Raw genomic sequence first — 19,885 nt, 5'->3', positions numbered from 1 at the left:
TATTAATTGCTGTAAACCTACTTTTGCCTACCCCTGTATACACATACCTATATTTAATTCTTCTGAACTATAGTCTGTGATTCCAATATTTGGTCTTAGTTAATGAACATATTTGAATTACTTTTACAAGCTGGTGATTGAACATTTAGTTACATATCCTTGATTTTGTGCTTGTTTTCTATCTTTCTATTTTCTAGCCAATATCTGCCTCAGCTGCTTACATTTTGGGTGAAATATGTCGAGACAAAAATGATGCTGTTTTGCCCCTTGTACGACTTCTGCTGCACCATGATAAACTTGTTCCTTTTGCCACTGCAGTGGCTGGATTAGACTTGAAGGATACACAGTAAGGGCTATATTAAATGTTAACTGTGTGTTGTTTAATTTGGACCTTAGTTTGTCCACTGTTTTTGTAATCTTAGTTCTTTTGTATTGACCAGCTTTATTGTATCATGGTCTAAAAAGAACTGCTTAGCATATAATAAAGGCAGTCATTTAAGTGAGCAAACAGTATCCGCCAACAGTAAAATTAGCAATTAATGACAGATTGTCTTTTATATAGGGTGTCCAGATTTCCTGTTACTAGTCTTTGCTTCTTGTTTATAATGATTCACAAGTTACAAAGAAAATACCAAGTCAGAAGTTAATTTTTTCTTGTTCGTATGTATCACCCTTATGTGCATAGGTGAGACATTATAAAAAATAATTGGGTGGCTCCCCATTCCTGTCGTAGTCTTACACTGTCGTTTTATACACTCATACACGTACACCCTACATTTGCAGTTCATAAATATGGTTTGTTTTTTTAAAAACATATTTTCATATATTTTCAGTAAGTAGTTTTTATAAGTTTGAAAATCCAAATGGCAGCAAGCTTTTAAATGAATGGTAAAAATTACTAAAATTGTGTATATGACCAAGTCAAATATCTCATATTACTGATTGGACAACCTCTGTTTACTATACTTGTTTTCACCTTATTTCTACTTGTATTTCAGAGATGCAAACACAATCTTTAGAGGAAATTCCTTGGCTACCCGATGTCTGGATGAGATGATGAAAATAGTGGGAGGGCACTACCTGAAAGTAACATTAAAGCCTATTCTGGATGAGGTATGGCATGAATATATGTATTCCAATACTAATAGTTTGTGTGGACTTACATAGCATCTCTTTCATTTAGTGATCTACTGATGGGAATGATATATCCATTCATATATTATTGAAAGAATAAGACTGAACACTGTAGAAGTAAAATAAATCATTTATTCTTTCATTGGTACATATTTACTGAAAGGACATCTTGTGGTAGAATCTACAGAATTATTTATTATTGAATTTCTGTTTTAGCTAGAGTTTTAAATATAAGAGAATTTTTTAATATAGTTCTTTGCGAACCTCCCTTTTCTACTTGCATACACTTGAATAGTGAAATTTTTTAGTTGCATACAACTGACTAGATTTGACAGTTTGATAATGATAAGGTTTTGGTGGTGATTTTTGCAGATCTAGTTTTAGAAAACAAAAACCTCTCTGTTGTAATATGCATAGAATTTTGAGGTGCGTTTGTCAGTAACTGGCATGTCTTCATTTTGCACAGCAGCAGTGTCAAGGCTTTGTTTAGAAACATCTCATACAATTAAGAGTTGCCGTGTCTGATTGTCAGTACTTGGAATTATTCTAATTATGTGCATCTCTAATAAGTAAATAAACTTGCTATAGCTGTCTTTCCAGATCTGCTTGTTTATTTTATCTCTGGGTGGAGGTTTTAAACTTTGTTACAGTTTTAATTTTTATAATTAATTGGTGTTATCAGAAAAATAATGTTTTTATTTTGCCACATATTTTTAAAAGCGCATTAAATGAAAAATTAATCTATTTTCCAGATATGCGAATCCTCGAAATCCTGTGAAATTGATCCTATTAAATTGAAAGAGGGAGATAATGTAGAAAATAATAAGGTATGTCCTTATTATCTTTATAACTGCATTAAAATTGGTCTTAAAACTCTACCTATCTCCCACTTATGTTGTAGTAATGCTATGTGGAGGGGAACAGTGCTTTTTATTCTTTACCTACTGCCCATACCATTAGAGGCATTACCTGCATCTAGCTTTTAGAATGTTATCTCCTTGTTGGCTTTCACTTTATTTTTGTTCTTGATCGTCTCTTTTTGGCTCTAGTAACAGTAGTGGAGTAAGGCTGTATATCTAGTTGCAGCCCCATTCCGCTCAGCCCTTTAGATTCAAACTGATCAGGCTAAGTAGCACAATGACTTGGTCAACCAATACTTAAAGTTGTCTCTGGGAAAACACAGTTGTGTTAGTCACAAGTTTTCACTGCAGAAGCTAACAGTGCCACAATGTCTGTGTGCCTGCTTATCTGAGTTATTTTCCTAATTTACCTTGGGATTTTTTTACTCTCTGTTGCTTCTTGTGCAGTTTATTTCCTACATTCACCTCTTATATCTGCTATTCTAAATCTAATATATTAAATGGGGTCAAAGTGTAAATTGTCCTTTAACTGAATGAATTTAGAGAAGGGAAGCAGAACTTTACAAAGTAGATAGTGACTGCCTAATAGAGCTTATTTTCATTGCTTTTTTTCTTTTTCCCTATGAAGGCTATTCAGGATATGTAAAAGTCAAAACTTAATGTTTACCTTTTTAAATCCTGCAGGAAAATCTGCGCTACTATGTAGACAAATTATTCAATACAATTGTAAAATCAAGTATGAGCTGTCCCACTGTTATGTGTGATGTCTTTTATTCTCTGAGGCAAATGGCTACTCAAAGATTTCCTAGTAAGTGCCTTATATTACTAAAACATGCCATTTATTTTTCAATATTTGATTTTTTTTTGTAGATTTACTGTGTATTTGGTTTATGTGAAATGTTTATGGCTTACAGGTACAGTCTTATTTAGTTTCTCTCAAAATAGTTGTTGCTTTTTAATGAAACATCTGATTTAATTTTCTTACAATCTGAAAACATTTCATTTTAATATAATGACAGCTTTACACAAAGTGAATTAAAATCACTATTTTTTAAAAAGGCAAAATTTGGAACTATAACATTATATAAACAAACATTTATACCAGGTGCTTATGAGATTGTTAAATAAAATAAAGAGAACTCTGTTATTTGTACCACCTCCCTTTTCTAGTTGCATATACTCAGATAGTGAGATTTTTTAGTTCCATACAACTGACTAGATTTGACAGTTTGATAATGATAAGGTTTTGGTGGTGATTTTTACAGATCTGGTTTTAGAAAATAAAAACCTCTCTGTTGTAATATGCATAGAATTTTGAGGTGCGTTTGTCAGTAACTGGCATGTCTTCATTTTGCACAGCAGCAGTGTCAAGGCTTTGTTTAGAAACATCTCATACAATTAAGAGTTGCCGTGTCTGATTGTCAGTACTTGGAATTATTCTAATTATGTGCGTCTCTAATAAGTAAATAAACTTGCTATAGCTGTCTTTCCAGATCTGCCTGTAATAAGGGAAAGGGGGAGGAGATAAGGCTACTTATCAGTCTTACCCAGCTATGTGAGACCTTGAGTTTATTTCTATAACATCTGAAGAGATTTTGCTATTTTATCGTGTTCTTTTAAATGTGTGTATGTGCACACACGTGTGTGCAGTTATCTGACCGTCCACTAAATGTGCCCATTGTTAAAGTTGTGGGCCTGAATTGTCCAACTAGCATGTAGATTAATTCAGACCTAGATGTCTTTGCTAATTATAATAAAGGCATAAACAGTTAACTTCAAATAAGTATATTAAATCTAGTCTTTGCAACAAAAATAAGGGAAGCAGAGACATTAACATATGGAACATATGCCGACTGAAATTACATTGTGTAGTGAGTTAGATCATGGCAACCACATCGAATACTCAATGACTGAACAGACGCATGCTAGCCTGCATTATCTACTTCTCTCATCTGTACAATACCACATGAGGCACGTCCTGCTACCCTTAGGCAGATAAAGAAACAGGTTTGGAAAAGTTTAAGCAGCTTGCACAAGATCCATGACGTGGCCAGTGCACAAGTAGGGTCTCAAACCTGGGCCTGGCCTAGTCCAAAGTATGGTACTTTTACTCAGTGATCTTGGCCTTAAATATGCTTCACCTATTTAATTCTTGTTTATGTAAATAACCTAAAACACATTTATAAAAATAAGTGCCTGAGTATCTCCTTGAATTTTCGTTGGCTTAAATATGAATGTGTCTACATATCCCTAATAGACTACAGTAGTGAGTTTTGTTGTCATAAAATTTTTTTATAACTTCTTATTTATTCCTGTCACTTTGGGAAGAAGACGGCTTGGGAAGAGGGGAGGCAATGAGTGAGAAGCAAGTATTATTAAAGAACTACAAATTAAATAACTTGTCAGTGACTACCTGTTGAGTGACTTATGAGAGTTAAAACCCATACCAAATCTTGACATTCTTGCCCTCACCACCTGCTTCTCTACTATCTGATTCGTGGGTTAAGTGTTGACTACAGTCTGAAAGGAAAGCTGTAGGTTAATGATCGAAGCCACAAGTTGTCTCCAATTCATTTGAATTTTTATATGGAATATGGATAGCTTTTGAAAAGTAAAGGTTTCAGTCTAGTTGTTTTTATTGCATAGTGTTTGATATTATCAAGATTTTTGAGGGGAAAATTAAGACAATGTCCTAAAACTGAAAACAGTCTCCTGTCCGAGCGTTAAAGGGTCCTGTGTTACCACCAGGCAGTGCTAGACACTACTACTATTTTTGTTGTTATAATTTCAGGAGTCTCCTTGCAGACTGAGGAAAGATAGGAAAGTATTTTTCCAGATTAAAATATTTCTGAAAACCTAGCAGCTTTGCCTTTCATTTTTTAATTAGTTCTTTCAAATTTTTTTTAGTCATAGAATTTTTTCCTTTAATTTAGTCATAATCATCACTATCATTTCCATCAACTCAGTCCTTACTAGACTTTTATTGATCTCCTCTTTAGTTCACATGTTTTTTTCAATACTTTTTACTTTGTCATCCTTGTGTTTTAATTCAGTGTTTTTGTGCATGACATTTCACCGTTTTTTTTCTGCAGATGACCCTCATGTTCAGTATTCTGCAGTGAGCAGCTTTGTATTTCTTCGTTTCTTTGCTGTAGCCGTAGTATCACCTCATACTTTTCATTTGCGACCTCATCATCCAGTAAGTGTTGTTTTTCTCAAAGCTTTACTCCATTTTTATTTATTTTTATTAAAATAGAAAAAAAGTAAAATAAGCCAGTTTCACTTGGCTGTGTTTCCTTATACTTAAATTCACTGGGAGATTTTCTTGGCCATTTCAGTCTTTTAGAGAAGGCTGAAAATTCTGTTTTTTTGTTGTTGCTGTTAAAAGAGATTACAGAGTAATAAAATATTGATAATTGTTGAAGCTGAGTGATGGGTACAAAGAGGATTTATTTTATTTACCATCTGCTATTGTGTATGTTTGTAAATCTCCATAATACAAGGGTTTTTTTTAATCATTTATAGGTTTAGTTCAACCTTGAAGATATGTTTAAATATTACAGAAATTTGAAGAGGTTCATTTCTGCAGATATAGAAACTTACCATAATTCGTTTGTTGTCTCCATATTTTTGCTTTTTGTTCACCTGAGATGATACTGTAACTATATGAAACTTTAAACTTTTTTAAAGCATCTAATCTTTTTGTTGTGAAGTCCTATTTAATTACTTAAACAGGAGTCTGCACCACATAGATTTACATTTCTTAACACTTCAAAACTCCTTATTTTTCCTATTTATGTTTTCTTCTCATACAGTGTATTTCTGCTGATTCTTTAAACTTTTATATCCGAAATAGTTTATGATCTTATCTAATTGCTTTTCGTTGCTAATTTGTATAACAAATAATAGTAGCCAAAATTTATTTAGTGCTTGCTTTGTGCTAGGCTCTGTTCTAAGCACTTTATGTTTTAACTTACTTAGTCTTCCCAGTAACCCTGTGAGTAAATTTTATCAGCCCCATTTGCAGATAAGAAAATCACAATTGAATAACTTCTCCAAGATCAAACAACTAATAAATTATGATTTGCTCTCACTCAGTTTGAACTGAATTAAACCAAAATTCTAATTCAGTCTTCCCAGTCTGTGAGCTCACCCCTCTTAGGCAATCAGATGTTGGAGCACCTCTAATGTATCAAACACTGTGCTCAGCACTGTAGAGGCAGTGCTGAGAAAGACCTCCCTGCCCTTAGGAATCTCACTGACTAATACAGTGTATAGGGGACCTACGGGTTTTGCAGTTAAACTGGGCTCTGAAGGCCACTCCTTCTGTTGACATTGGCCACTCATTTAACTTTGAGAACCGAATAGGACCATGCTGCTGCAACAGCAACATACCTTTCTTGTCAGCGGACAGATGGTCTGTGAGTAGGTGCAGCTGAGAGTGAGCCAATGTCCATTTATTAGCATGCTGTCCTTTCTGTGACTGTGAAGCTGCACTGCAAAAGCTCGGTGGCGGTGTTCTGGGCAGAAATAGAACTCCATCTCTGAGCTTGTGGCCCTGCCTGTATTCAGACTTGGATTTGCGTGTTCCTATAATAGATGTTTCAATAAAGTCCTTTTAAGAACTTTTCATTCTAATTGGGGAAATAAGGCAAATACATAAAATACGTAATCTAAAACTACATATATAAATCTAAAAGTAGCACCTGATTTGTACCAAGTTGAAAGTATAGACAATTCATACTCTCCAAATTGAGAGCAAACGGTGACCCCAGGAACCTGGGAGTGATGACATTGTCAAGACCAGTACTGAAATTTACAGAGTGGTTGGGGAGGAAAGCCAATTAAAGTTCATTGGATTTTACATTTAGCAGTTCTTTGAATTTTGAGAAGTCAATTTTAGAGTAAAAGAAAATAAGAAAATCAGATTGCAGAAGACTATAGAATAAATAGGTGACTGTAGTTTTACCTACGAAATATATCAAAAGGAGCTTGCCCTGCTGCTAGAACACATGGGCAGACTCAGGCATGTCCACATGAATGAATAATTTTTAAAAAACACTAATTTTAACACATAGGTTATGTTAACATTGACACAATAGGCCAGTCTTGTCTGAAATTTCATGGTAGGAATAAAAAAAGATTGAGCCATCCTTCTCACCATATCTCCCATGGTCTCATTTATAGCTCCTTGTAAAATTCAGCCACGGCATACTTCTCTAACCCTTCAGTCTGGGTTAGGTGCCCCCCTCTCTGTCTATTTTTTTAATTTTTAATATTCTTACCTGAGCATATATTTTTACTGATTTTAGAAAGAGAGAGGAGCAGGGGATGGCAGGCAGAGAGGGATAGAGAGAGACAGAGAAAGAAACATCAATGTTGAGAGAGAAACATTGATTGGATGCCTCTTATACATGACCTGAATGGGTATCAAACCTGCAACCTTGATATGTTACCTGACTGGGAATCAAAACTTTTGGTGTATGGGATGAGGCTCCAACCAACTGAGCCACCGGGCCAGGGTAGGTACCTCTCGTATAGTACGCTGTGGCTCTCTCTGTCCTGACATTTCTCATACTGTTTTATAATCATCTGTTTATAGCCTCTGCCTGTGGACTGTTAGTATTGTAAGAGCAAGGGCTAGATCTTTTTCAAGTTTCTATAACCCAAGCACATGGCACAGTTTCTAGGGTAAGTAGGTTCTCAGTAAATGTTTGGGAGTGAAAGATGGTAGAGGGAGCCCATCATATGATGAGTCTTTTCCAAACGGGAAAACCTACATATGGTTTAAATAGAGAAGAAGAGACCAAAAGAAGGAATAATTTAAGAGAGAAGGGGGCTTACTAATATCAGACCAATATCTTAAAGGATTCAGTAAGTATGTGTTTAAAAGAAAAAGTGATGGGGTAAATCTTAGGAAAAAGAATAATTCCTCCTTTGAAATATATGGTAAACTACATGAAATTGTTTTTGGTTTTTGTATATCAGAAATAGTCAAATAATGGTAAATTCATATGGTTCAACCTAATATAAAGAATAAAGGATAGGATATGTTGTTTGGAGGTAAGAGAGTCAATATTTTAGTTGATTTTAATAAATGTTATATAGCATCTACTATATGCCAGGCTGTGTACTAGGTGCCAGATGTTTAAGGTACTGGTTATCTGTGAAAAATTAGGATATCAGGTGGTAGCTGGGAAAAAAATTAGAATAACTTACTTGTTCACCAGTTGTCAACAGCAGCTCAGTGAGATGATTGTCAAATAGCAGCGAGGGCCACATTGATGTAAACAAACCTCTGATGTGTAGAAACTGTATAAATATACTTTGTTCTCTTTTTCTGGTTCAGGAAAATTATGACCTAAAACACTGATTTTAAAACCAAATCTGAACAAGGAAGTCTTGGTGAAATTCAGTTCAAATTCAGTTTATTAGCATATTGTTAACTATTGTATATTCTTCCATGGCAGAAAATTATAGGGACCTTTTATACATATAATGGAATACTGAATGTTTAGCTAAATATTTTTGAATAACAACATGTGTAACTGTTTCATAAGTATATAATGCTAATTATATCCCAGGTAGCCCTTCTTTTCCAGATTGTCTTACTTCCTGGTCATCTCTTCTTCACATTTAATGCCTGTGTTCAATGTCGGGATCCTACAATATTAAGGAATGTAGACCAAAAACTAAACTAAAGCACTTCTGTATCTAAATTTTCTTGATTATGTCTTTTGTTGGAGGATAATATTTTATTTGAATCCCCGAACCAAAGATGTTCTATGTAGTGATAGGGGAATAGGTTATACAGATGTGTGGATTCGTGAAAACTCCTCAACCTATGTATATTTAAATCTGTTCATTTCACTGTATGTAAATTACACCTCAGTTTTTTTTTTTAAGAGAAGCAAGGACTCATTAAGGAACACCATTTAGTCAATTTTATTTGTATTTACTTCTTTCTGGTAGACAGGCCTGAAAAACACCTTATATAATAGACCCAAATACTTAACCCTCTGCTAAGATTCTACATGAACTGGGTGACTTCTCATTTCCTAGGTTGTATTTAGGCATTTGCTTCCATGGTGGAAAGACTTGATTGCAGAAGCTGTGTAAATTATTGAATATGCTTTAAGGTGGGTTGAGTACAGACTACCATTTTGGGTTAAAAGGTAGAAAAAAGTAGATGTCATTGACATTTAAAAGTGAATAAAATTTGTTAGATAATTCAAGCTGCCATACTGTACAGGACAACACATGTAATGTTCATTAAATTATGGCTTTTAAACGTAACACATCATAAATATAATTAATTTGGGAGGAATTGTCAGTTACATGTGGCTTCTTTAGTCTCTTTATTTCCTAGTCCAATGAGTTGTGCCCATCCCTAGCTAGATTTTTTAAAATGGGTCATGTGTATATGTTCCTTGCCTACTCTATTTCCAATAATGTACTTTACAGCCTCATGACTATTCTATAACTACGAATTTGTAGTTTTTAATCCCATCACCTCTTCACTCATTCCCTTACGTCCCCCTCCCATATGGCAACCATCAAAACATTCTCCATATCCATGATTCTGTCTCTGTTTTTCTTGTTTGCTTAGTTTGTTTTTTAGATTCAATTGTTGATATGTATTTATTGCTGTTTTATTGTTTTAGTTTTGATCTTCTTTTTCTTAAATAAGTCCCTTTAACATTTCATAAAGTAATGGTTTGGTGATGATAAACTCCCTTAATTTGTTCTTGTCTGGGAAGCTCTTTGTCTGCCCTTCAATTATAAATGATATCTTTGCTGGGTAGAGCAGTCTTGGCTGTAGGTCCCTGCTTTTCATGACTTTGGATACTTCTTGCCAGTCCCTTCTAGTCTGCAAAGTTTCTTTTGAATAATAAGCTGATAGTCTCATGGGAACTCCCTTATAGGTAACTAACTGCTTTTCTCTTGCTGCTTTTAAGATTCTCTCTTTATGCTTAACCTTTGGCATTTTAATTATGATGTGTCTTGGAGTAAGCCACTTTGCATCCATCTTGTTTGGGACTCTCTGTGCTTCCTCGACTTGCATGTCTGTTTCCTTCACCAAATTAGGGAACTTTTGTTCATTATTTTTTCAAATAGATTTCCAATTTCTTGCTCTTTCTCTTCACCTTCTGGCACACCTATGATGCAAATGTTGGAATGCTGGAAATTGCCCTAGAAGCTGCTTACACTATCCTTGTTTTTTGGGATTCTTTTTTCTTCTTTTTGTTCTGATTGGTTGTTTTTTGCTTCCTTATATTTCATATCATTGATTTGATTCTCAGCTTCATCCACTCTACTGTTGTAAATTCCCTGTAAATTGTCCTTTATTTCAGTTAGTGTATCCTTCATTTCTGACTGGACCTTTTTTTATGCTGCTGAGGTCCTCACTAAGTTCCTTGAGCATCCTTGTGACCAGTGTTTTAAATTCTATATCTGAGAGATTGCTCACCTCCATTTTGTTTAGTTCTTTTTCTGGAGTTTTGATCTGTTCTTTCATTTGGGCCATATTTCTTTGTCTCCTCTTTTTGGTAGCATTCCTGTGCTGGTTTCTATGTATTAAGTAGAGCTGCTTTGACTACCTGTCTTTGGTAGCGTGCCTTAATATAGTAGGTGTCCTGTGGGGTCCAGTGGCATAGCCTCCCTTATCACTCAGTCTGGGTACTTGAGGCGTGCCCTTTGTGTGGGTTGAGTACACTCTCCTCTTGTAGTTGAGCCTTTATTGCTGTTGATAGGCCAATGGGAGGGATTCACCCAGGCCAATCAGCTGTAAGGATTGGCCATGACCACTGACCACCAATGCCTGCCCTCCATGGAGGATCAGCTGTGCAGGGGCAGGGTGCTGGTACTCTGGTGTGTTCTGTAGTTGTCCATTGGGTTTGCAGGCCCTGGGTTTTCGCAGGTGGTGCAGGTCAAGGTCAGCCCCTTCCTGTGTTTGTCCAAGGCCACCCTGCCTGAGCTATAAAGCAGTCTGAGAGGGCTGTCACTCGTGCTTGGCTTGGAGATCCCCAGGTGAAGCCAAACTGTGAATCTAGGCTGGCTGCTACTACTGCTGGGCCTAGGGCCACTTTGCAAGAGCTGGGGGGCTCAGTGAGGCAGGTTGGTGCTTATTTGAGAAGATATAGGAAGTTGTGAAGCATGAGCCAAGACCAGCCATTCATATGAAAAAGCCACTGTTAACTGCAGTAAGTTGGGTGGGATAGGGCCTCGGGATCCTCAGGGCAGGGCAAACAATGTTAGCCAGGTTGATAGAGTCTCAGATATGTTACTCACCTGCTGGCTCGTGGCTCTCTGTGGGGAGAGTTCAGAAAAGGGACAATGCCCTATGCTGCCTTTCTGTCTGGGAGAAAGCTGTCCCCCACCTCTCGATGCCAGACACTTCAGTTTCTCCCTGTATACCAAATCGTGCCTTTCAAGCTGCTACCCCAGTGCTGGAGCTCAGAGGGAGTGAGCCTGAGTAAGTCCATATGTGAGTTCTTTAAGAGGAACTCCTTGAGACTGCAGAAGTTTCTTCCACGGACACATTCCTTGCTGATTTTTGCAGCCAGGAGTTATGGGGACTTATCTTCCTGTCACTGGAACCTTTGGCTGCAGGCCCTGGGAGGGTCTGGGACTCTACACTCCTAAAATATCCCTCCTGAATTTTTATTTACCATACATGGATATGGAACCAGCCTGTTCCATATCTTCCAGTCTGGATAGATATGGCTTCTTTAATTCCATAGTTGTCAGACTTCCTTTCAACTTTATTTCTGATGGTTTTATGTGACAGTTGTTTTATAGTTTAGCTGTAATTTTGATGTGATTGTGCGACAATGTGAACTGTAGTTACCTGTGCCGCCATCTTGATGGGGAGTCTCTCTTTGCTAGATTTTAACTACATTGCCTTGAATGAACATTTTGAGAATTGTTTTAAGAGCAATATAGTCCATTCACTCTCTTCTGCTTTTTATACAAATTCTTTTTTTTTTCTTCTGAAAACTTAACAGGGGTTTTGTGTCCTTTTTACATTCCTTAGGACCCACAGACAATTAGAACATTAACTCTCATCTCAAAAACCATTCAGACTTTGGGAAGCTGTGGTAGTTTATCCAAAAGCAAGGTAAGTCTTTACATCTCTTGCTTTGTAGTCACACTTACAAATATTGTTTTATTCTGTGATCCCTTCTCCCTTTCTCCTTTACAAATTAAAAACAAAGCTAAACCAAAAATACATAATGCATACAGATGCAATAGCTATCTTTTAGGTAGATGTTGTGTCCAAGTCACCTATTAAAGAAGACAGATGAACTTTAGTGTACCTATGAAGGGGAGAGAGTCTGGTAAACCATGCTAGCACCTCCTGTTTATCTGTCTGCACTGTAATCACCTAAGAGCTACGGAGGAAATCTTTAGCTCCAAACCCTATACCATTCTTAAAATATATGATTAAAACCTTTTGGGTCTTAATCCTAAAATTTATTAAAAATATAATCCACTGGTATTTTAAGTTCTGTACTTAATATATATAAATCCTCTGTGTTTTTTTCTTAGTCAAGTTTCAAGGAGACATTCATGTGTGAATTTTTCAAAATGTTTCAAGAAGAAGGATATATTATAGCAGTTAAAAAGGTATGATTGTTTTGCTCTGTAAATATTAACATTTCTTTTCATATAGCACTGGGGGAATAATATTTCATAGTATTCCTAGAAGTTAATCCCCAATTTGAATAAATAATGTAAAACTATCCATCAACTATAACCAAGCTTTCTTTTTTCCCCTTTCTCCTCCCATTCAAAACTGGGATTTTTAGCTGTGAAAACACCTAAATGAGTTTTAGCAATGGCTGCTATTGCCAGTGTCCTAATAACGTAAGTTACAAGTATCTAGAGTTAGTGTTTCTCAACAGCGGCATTGCTGGCAATTTAGTTGAGTAATTCTAGATTGTGAGGGGGTGTCTTGCACATTATAGGATGTTTAGCCTCATCTCTGGCCTCCACCAATTAGACCAGTAGCATGTCCCTAGTTTGAAAACCAGAAATGTCTCTAAACAGCCAAATGACCCCGAAGGACAAAAGTTGCCCCTGATTGAGAACCTTTAGTCTAGAGGTAAAGTCTTACTATGTGCCTGATGTATAGTGGGCACTTAATTGCCATAGTAGAAAATATATGAATTATTGAACATTTTATAAACCATATAGACTTATGATAGTAACTCAAGGAAGGTTACCAAAATTAAAATGTACAAAAGCCTGCAGTATATAATATCCTAATGCAAGGTTTACAATATACAAAAATTGCTATACTTAGAAATTGAAATTGTTTTGAAAGGATCTATAATTTCTTGAGTTTTTGTTCTGAATCATTCTAAACAAAATGTAGCATTATTATCATAGCCTAAAACTTTGTTAAGAAAAGTTGTTTTAAAGTATATCTAATCTTGGCTTGAAGAAAGTACTGTATCTTATTTATCACTGTTCTAACTTAATGAATTCAAATTAGCAAAGCCAAGTTTTAAAGATTTCATTCATTGTCTACGACTTGATTCACAGTTGATTGCCAAGAGTATATTTTGTGGAAGTATGTTTGTACTTTTTTTGTACTTTTAAAGTTCTTACAGGGACTCAGTAAATGCAAATGATGATTTAAAAAATTAAAGCCCATTGGAATCTTTTCATCTAGTATAATGCAAGTTCAACCAAAATTTTTTAAAGCAACCATTGAAGGCTTTTGAGGAGAAACTCTTTCAAAAGAATAAGGAAAGAGAAAGCTGTCCTTTTATTTATAGGACATTGTTGAAGCATTTGTGGGACAGTGTAGGCAGACTTTTGTTGGCAACATTATGATGAACTATCTTTTGTTTTAAGGTTGTTTTCCCATTTTTTGTGACCTAGGCCATAGTAGCATCTGATTTTTTCCCCCCCGACATAATCAAATGTGTAGAGTTGATAAGGTCAGTGGAGAAAGTATTTAAGGGGTGCCAGGAGGTTAGTCTGTTCCTGAACTGCCCGGAGTCACCTACTCACATTCTCGTGGGCTGTTACCATGGTATGTCTCTGTCTCGAGTTTGGTTCTAGACTCCTGAACTAGCATAGGAGACCCTAGCAAACCCTAATATAAGAGTTTTCTTTGTCATTCACTAGCTGAGTCTGGATATGTGCAGTGCCATAAAGTGCAAAAGCTTACGAAGTCCAACTTCTCATTCCGTATTGTTCTCACTGGTGACATTGACCACTGCTCCAGAAGAAAATAGGTTGTAACTCTGAATCCTGTACTGTTCCCACAGCGTATAGAGAGGGTAGCCCTGACAGGTCTATAAACAGAATAAGCATGTAATTTAGTGTCCAAACCTGGATATTTTTAAGAATTAAAAGGAGTTTTGCTGATTATGTTGGGACCACAGCAGTAGAAAGGGACAGACCTGAGCACACTGGGACCTATATTCACCCTGCCTGTAGTCCATCTTAATTATTGTGTTTTCTTTCACTTTGTCTAATTGTATTTACGCCCTAGTTGCTTATAGATATGGCAGATAAATGGTAAATGTAATAATTACCATAAATAAATAATATTTGTCAAATAAATCAATGCCTTCAGGTAAAACTAAGAAATTAAACATTCAGATGAATCTGTTACACTCCATTAGCAGGTGGTCCCTAGTGAGAATTAACAATGTGATAGGAAACTTCTTTATTCCCTTAGGTACTCGTTCTCTATCACCCACATATGTATAATGCAAAAGAAATTCTGCTTGTGTTCTTTCACTTGCCAAGATTTCCTTCCAGGAAACCAGAAGTAAACATTCCATTGGAAATCCCCCACATGTGGGTTCTGGTGGGTAATTCACAGCCAGTCTTAGGAGAAAATGGCTGTGCCCACAAATTCTATTTATATCACGCACAGGTGCCTCAATGTCATTCTTATTGGAATGTAATTTGTTTTTGTTTTTTAAGTCTCAAAAGGGACAACATAGAAAAGTATAAATGAAAAAGCAAGATCTGAACATATGCCAGTAGTTCTTTTATTGTACAAAATAGAATTCCTCTCAAAGAACAAGAATTGTTCTAATTTCCCTTTCTCACAAAAGCCACATGCCAGGAAGCTCTTGACAAGTCAAGGTAGCATATTTGTGAATGCTCTTCACTGGGTGGCTTGCCCTTGGTAGAGATGGGTACTTTAAATTTTCTTGAGCCACCATATTCCTATGTTTGCCATAGGAAGTTTATAAATTGTGTTTAGAATCCAGGTTATTCCAGAGAATCTAGTTATACTTCAGTCATTCCTGTGAAATACTGTCTCCCAGGGCTAAGGTCAGTTTATAGTAGAAGTCAGCAAACCCTTCTCTGTCAGGGGCTAGTGAGTAAATATTTCAGGCTTAGCTGGTCACATAAGGGCTCTGCCACATACTCTTTTTTGTTTGTTTTTATAACCCTTTAAAAATGTAAAATAATTTCTTAACTCATGAGCCTTACAAAAACAGGCTACAGGTTGAATCTGGCCTGCTGAGCCGTGGTTTGGTGATCCCTTACCTGTAATAGAGGTTTACAATCCTATGTCTAAAATCATTGGGACCAGAAGTATTTCAGCATTCAGTTTTCAGAGTTTTGAAAGGTATATGTTATATTTTATATAATACCCCCAGTGGGGCTTGATTACCCCATAATCAAACACATTAACGTTAATATGGCACAATTCACTCTCAGTTGATAAGTAGCCTTACACCAGTTTGGGGTAAGTTATACCCCTAAATGAGGTATTGCACATCAGAAATAAGACAAAAAATCTCTTTGTGTTCAGAACTTAGAGATTTCAGAACTACAGTTAAGAGATTGCAGATTGAATTCTTTCTATAAGGAAATATATTCTGGGCTTTAAGTATGTTAAGAATAAACTTTAGAATACTTGTCATTTGTAAATTAGGGATTTCCTCTACAATTAAATTTGTTTTGCTTTGTACATTATAGTTATAATAATAAAGACCTTCATAGTGTTCTCATTAGCATTTAAAATAAGCTGAATTTATGGTGTATCTTATCACAAAGTATAATATTTGCCTATTTCCCCATTCAGTTCTTGGATGAAATTTCATCTACTGAAACTAAAGTGTCCAGTGGTACGAGTGAGCCTGTACACCTGAAAGAAGGGTAATTTAATGAAATTAGACGTTAAGGTCACGTTTTAGTATAGATGTTAAGTAAGTACAAAGAGCATGGGTCTGGGAGTTGGGAAATCTGGGTTTTTGTTCTGTGCTAGAACTGCCTACGTAGCATCAATCAGGTAAGTCACTCTCACTGTCCCATAAACTTCATGTCGGGTGGGTATGACTCCCTGTCCATATAGTCCAGTAGTTGTTTGGCAAATATAATGGGATTCTGGGTATTAGACTAAGTAGAGTTACTGTTTTGGAAAATAACAGTACTGTTCAGTCTGAAAGTAGTAATATTATCATTGGAAGTTAAGGAGGGGAATCACTCATTTGGCCCTTTTAGTTCTGGGTAGCACAGTTATAAATTAAATTAATTAAAGGATTTATTTCATTCATGTGGCCAAAATAAATGTAAAAGTTTTAGATGTCAAAAACATTTTTATATGCCTAATATAATCTTATACCCCTTTTTTATACCATTTAAAATGAAGACAATTTTTTGTTTGGGCTTAACTACTTCAATATTTGTAACTAAATATTTACATCTGTTGTTTTGACAGTGAGATGTATAAAAGAGCTCAGGGAAGAACTCGGATTGGAAAAAAGAACTTCAAGAAACGGTGGTTCTGCTTAACAAGCAGAGAGCTCACCTACCACAAACAGCCAGGTAGTTGTGTGTATGTTTCATTGTGGGGTCTTTTCCTGGTTCTCAGTGAAGCTATCTTTTTGCTGCTTAATGTGACTGTAGTGAACCTTTTCACTAATATTACTATAGTTTATAGTTTCTCACAGTGATACACACACACTAAGAATGCAATAAATATTTGGTAAGTGACACCACGTAAATTAAATTGTTCTCACACATGCTCTTTTTTAAAAGTCCCTGTTGCTATAATCCATAAAAAACAACATTAAGACCTCTTAGGACTGGGAAGTTTCTTTAACTCTCAGAGCGATATTGGTAGGCATCAATATCTAATAAATGAGAGTATTTTGTCATACTATAGATAGTGATTCCTATAACGTTATCAGGTTCATTCTAGACTGTTGGCCAAGCTAACTCCAAGATGGATATTTCAATTATTTGCCTTCTGAGAAAGTACCAAGAGGCTGTCTGTTTGGGTAAATAAAGCCATCTTTTTACACTGTGATATGAGGGCTTCCAAGAGGCAGTTTGTCCTTCAGTGGACTGACACAATGCTTAAAGTCATCTTTTAAGTGTATTGCTTGGAGTAAAGTATTGTCCACAGAAGGCCAGGAGCTTCTTCAGATAGCAAGAGCTTACTATCTGTATCATAGATCACATGCAGTAGAATCCCTTTTATTCAAAGTGATCAGGGTCCAATGGTGTTCGCTTAACCATAAAAATCAGTTAAAGCAAGAATCACTGAAAAACAAACAAAAAGATGCATACATATTTTAAATATTCATATAATTGTTTACCAATCTTTTGATAGTGAGCCAAGATCTTTTCTTTGAATATGGATCTGTAGGTTGGATTTCCCCTTCGTCTTTCTTGTGCACTTGTACCACAAATGCATCAGTTTTCGGATTGATTTCTCCAAAGTGAAACCAGAACTTAAATACTTGAAAAGTAATCAAAGTACCGAATCCTTTTAGATTTTCAGGATAGTCGCCCTAATCTTACATAGCCCTCTCACACCCATATAAACCAATTTTATTTGTGTAGATGTAGGTCGCCTTTTTTTGAAGCTTTTCTAAGTGCTTGCCTGATTTTCATATAAATAGTAAATCTCTTAGTAGAGGGCAGTTGTTACTTTCTGTATATTTTAGTAAATTATAATTACAACATGGAAAACAGCATAAATAAGTTTGGGGACAAACTCAGTGGACTTGGTAAGCAAAAAAAGAAAAAGCCTAACCAATGGAACCGAAACTTAACAGATCGTAGCCTAGCAACCACAAGCATTCCGCATCCCATGAACATCATTCATTATGTTTTACAGAGGAAATGGGGAGTCTCAGTCAATCCATCAAATATGGTAGGTAAAGTAAGAGAGCTGCTCCTGTAAATTCTGAAATGATAAAACAAACACCAGATGTAGGCTACTTTTAAGAGAATATAGAGTGCTAAGTAAGGTGCTTCTTGAAGAGTAGAAGGATAAGAAAAATGTTTTGTTCTTAATTTGTTTGAATGGCCTAGCCAGGATAACTATATATGTCCAAATATGTTAGTAAGACGTAAGAAACCAAATGCATTTTTTATTTAGGCTCCCCGATAATTTTTTATGGCATACAAACATTCAAATGTCTAAAGATCAATAGGCTACGTACTTGCCCTTCCGGACAGCACTTTTTATGCTAAGGATATTTGGAGGAATTGAGAAGTTACAGCTTATGTTGAATACTGTATGAATGTCCTCACATATATAGCAGCATTTTAAAAATAGCTGTCATAATGTGCTATGTTTAAATTATGTTAACATTAACAGTACATTGAAATAAAATTTAAAGGTGAGTTAGTCATTCTTCATGAATAAATAAGCTGTTTTTTCCTTATTTAAAGTATTTTCTAATCTAAGCAAATATTCTCAAGTCTTTTCTGGTTTTAGACCTTAAGAATCCGATGATAGCTTTGGACCTTTTCCTCCAGAAAAATGCACATACAAACTAGACACAAAATTTTGCATGTAATTTCAGAAAGTTCATAGACCCAAAGCCCATTCATAGTTCTCAGTAACTTCTGTTCCAACCGGTGATCTTATGAGGATAAAATTTTGTGGAATGATTAGGCTCTATAGGTATAAAATAGACACATTAGAAATTAACATTGTTTTCAGGCCTTAAGAAATTTAATGTTGGAATGACTTGGAGGAGTGAGCTCTACTCTATGAAGTTGTGAGATTGTTTACCAAAGCCTACAGTTTTAAGCATCCATGCCTGTTGCTTTAACTATTTTGATGGATTTTTCCAAAATGTATTACATGCTTCCCTGTCTTCTAAAAAAGAGTTCATTGAACGTAAGTTAACATTTTCTAGATGACTTGGATCTGTCATTGATAATAATTATTATATAGTGCTCTTATTTAGTGATGTTTTCAGGGCTGTTTATGGGTGTGTGCAGCTGTTTACTCCCCAGCTAAATGCCTTGGACTGCTGTGCTTTTTGTGTTCCTGTGTTCGTTTTTCTCTATCCCCTTTATGTTTAGGCTGACATCTTAATTTCTTATGCTGTCAGTGAACCATAATGTAACGTCTCACTTCCACCTCCATCACCCACCTCCATTTTTTACTGTTAATATACTAGGAATGAGGATGTAGGTTCTGTGTTTGTTAAAATTATGGCTAAGATTAAAAGTCTTTGATTAAAGACTTAAGGAATTTCCTCTATGAATAAGATACCTGGGCTTTGGGTTCTCTGGTCGTTAAGCAAATGTTTTGTCTACTTCCTGTTTCCTTGCTGCTTTCTGGACAGCCAAGGCTGCTAGCTAATTCTCTTGCTACACTTACTATGTGACTTTGGTGTCTGAAGGAGCACCCCTGGAAGTTTCTTTAACATAGTTCTGAATCATTGAGTCGTCTTCATCTTACTGGAACTAGTAGGCTGAATTTTTCTACCACTTAGAATCAAACCATATGGTCTTTTTCCAAATTAGTAGAAAAAGAATTAATATATTTTTTTAATTTTAAGGGTTTTTCTCAAATAAGTTGTTAAATTTTTGGTTGCTGCTTAAGTAATTACTTACAAGCAATAGTAAGCAACAAATCTTAAAGACAACTAAGTTAA

At 35.7% G+C, this 19,885-nt stretch overlaps 1 protein-coding gene across 2 annotated transcripts in view; it reads left to right on the top strand.

The window, feature by feature from the left end:
- Window positions 1-19,885, top strand: part of RASA2 (RAS p21 protein activator 2) — a 119,052-nt gene that overhangs the window by 88,136 nt on the left and 11,031 nt on the right. The window contains exons 11-19 of one of the 2 annotated variants that reach the window (XM_053929430.1): window positions 198-346; window positions 999-1,113; window positions 1,887-1,961; window positions 2,679-2,802; window positions 5,087-5,193; window positions 12,031-12,114; window positions 12,546-12,623; window positions 16,063-16,136; window positions 16,699-16,805. In XM_053929430.1, coding sequence (XP_053785405.1) covers window positions 198-346; window positions 999-1,113; window positions 1,887-1,961; window positions 2,679-2,802; window positions 5,087-5,193; window positions 12,031-12,114; window positions 12,546-12,623; window positions 16,063-16,136; window positions 16,699-16,805 — 913 coding nt within the window. Of the gene's footprint in view, window positions 1-197; window positions 347-998; window positions 1,114-1,886; window positions 1,962-2,678; window positions 2,803-5,086; window positions 5,194-12,030; window positions 12,115-12,545; window positions 12,624-16,062; window positions 16,137-16,698; window positions 16,809-19,885 lie in introns of both variants that reach the window. The other variant, XM_053929429.1, reaches the window with a different exon arrangement.

The sequence above is a fragment of the Desmodus rotundus genome, chromosome 8 (assembly GCF_022682495.2).
Source record: "Desmodus rotundus isolate HL8 chromosome 8, HLdesRot8A.1, whole genome shotgun sequence".
NCBI classification, from domain to species: Eukaryota; Metazoa; Chordata; class Mammalia; order Chiroptera; family Phyllostomidae; genus Desmodus; species Desmodus rotundus.
The sequence above is the reverse complement of the archived record's forward strand: the minus strand, read 5'-3'. Positions and strand labels throughout refer to the sequence as shown.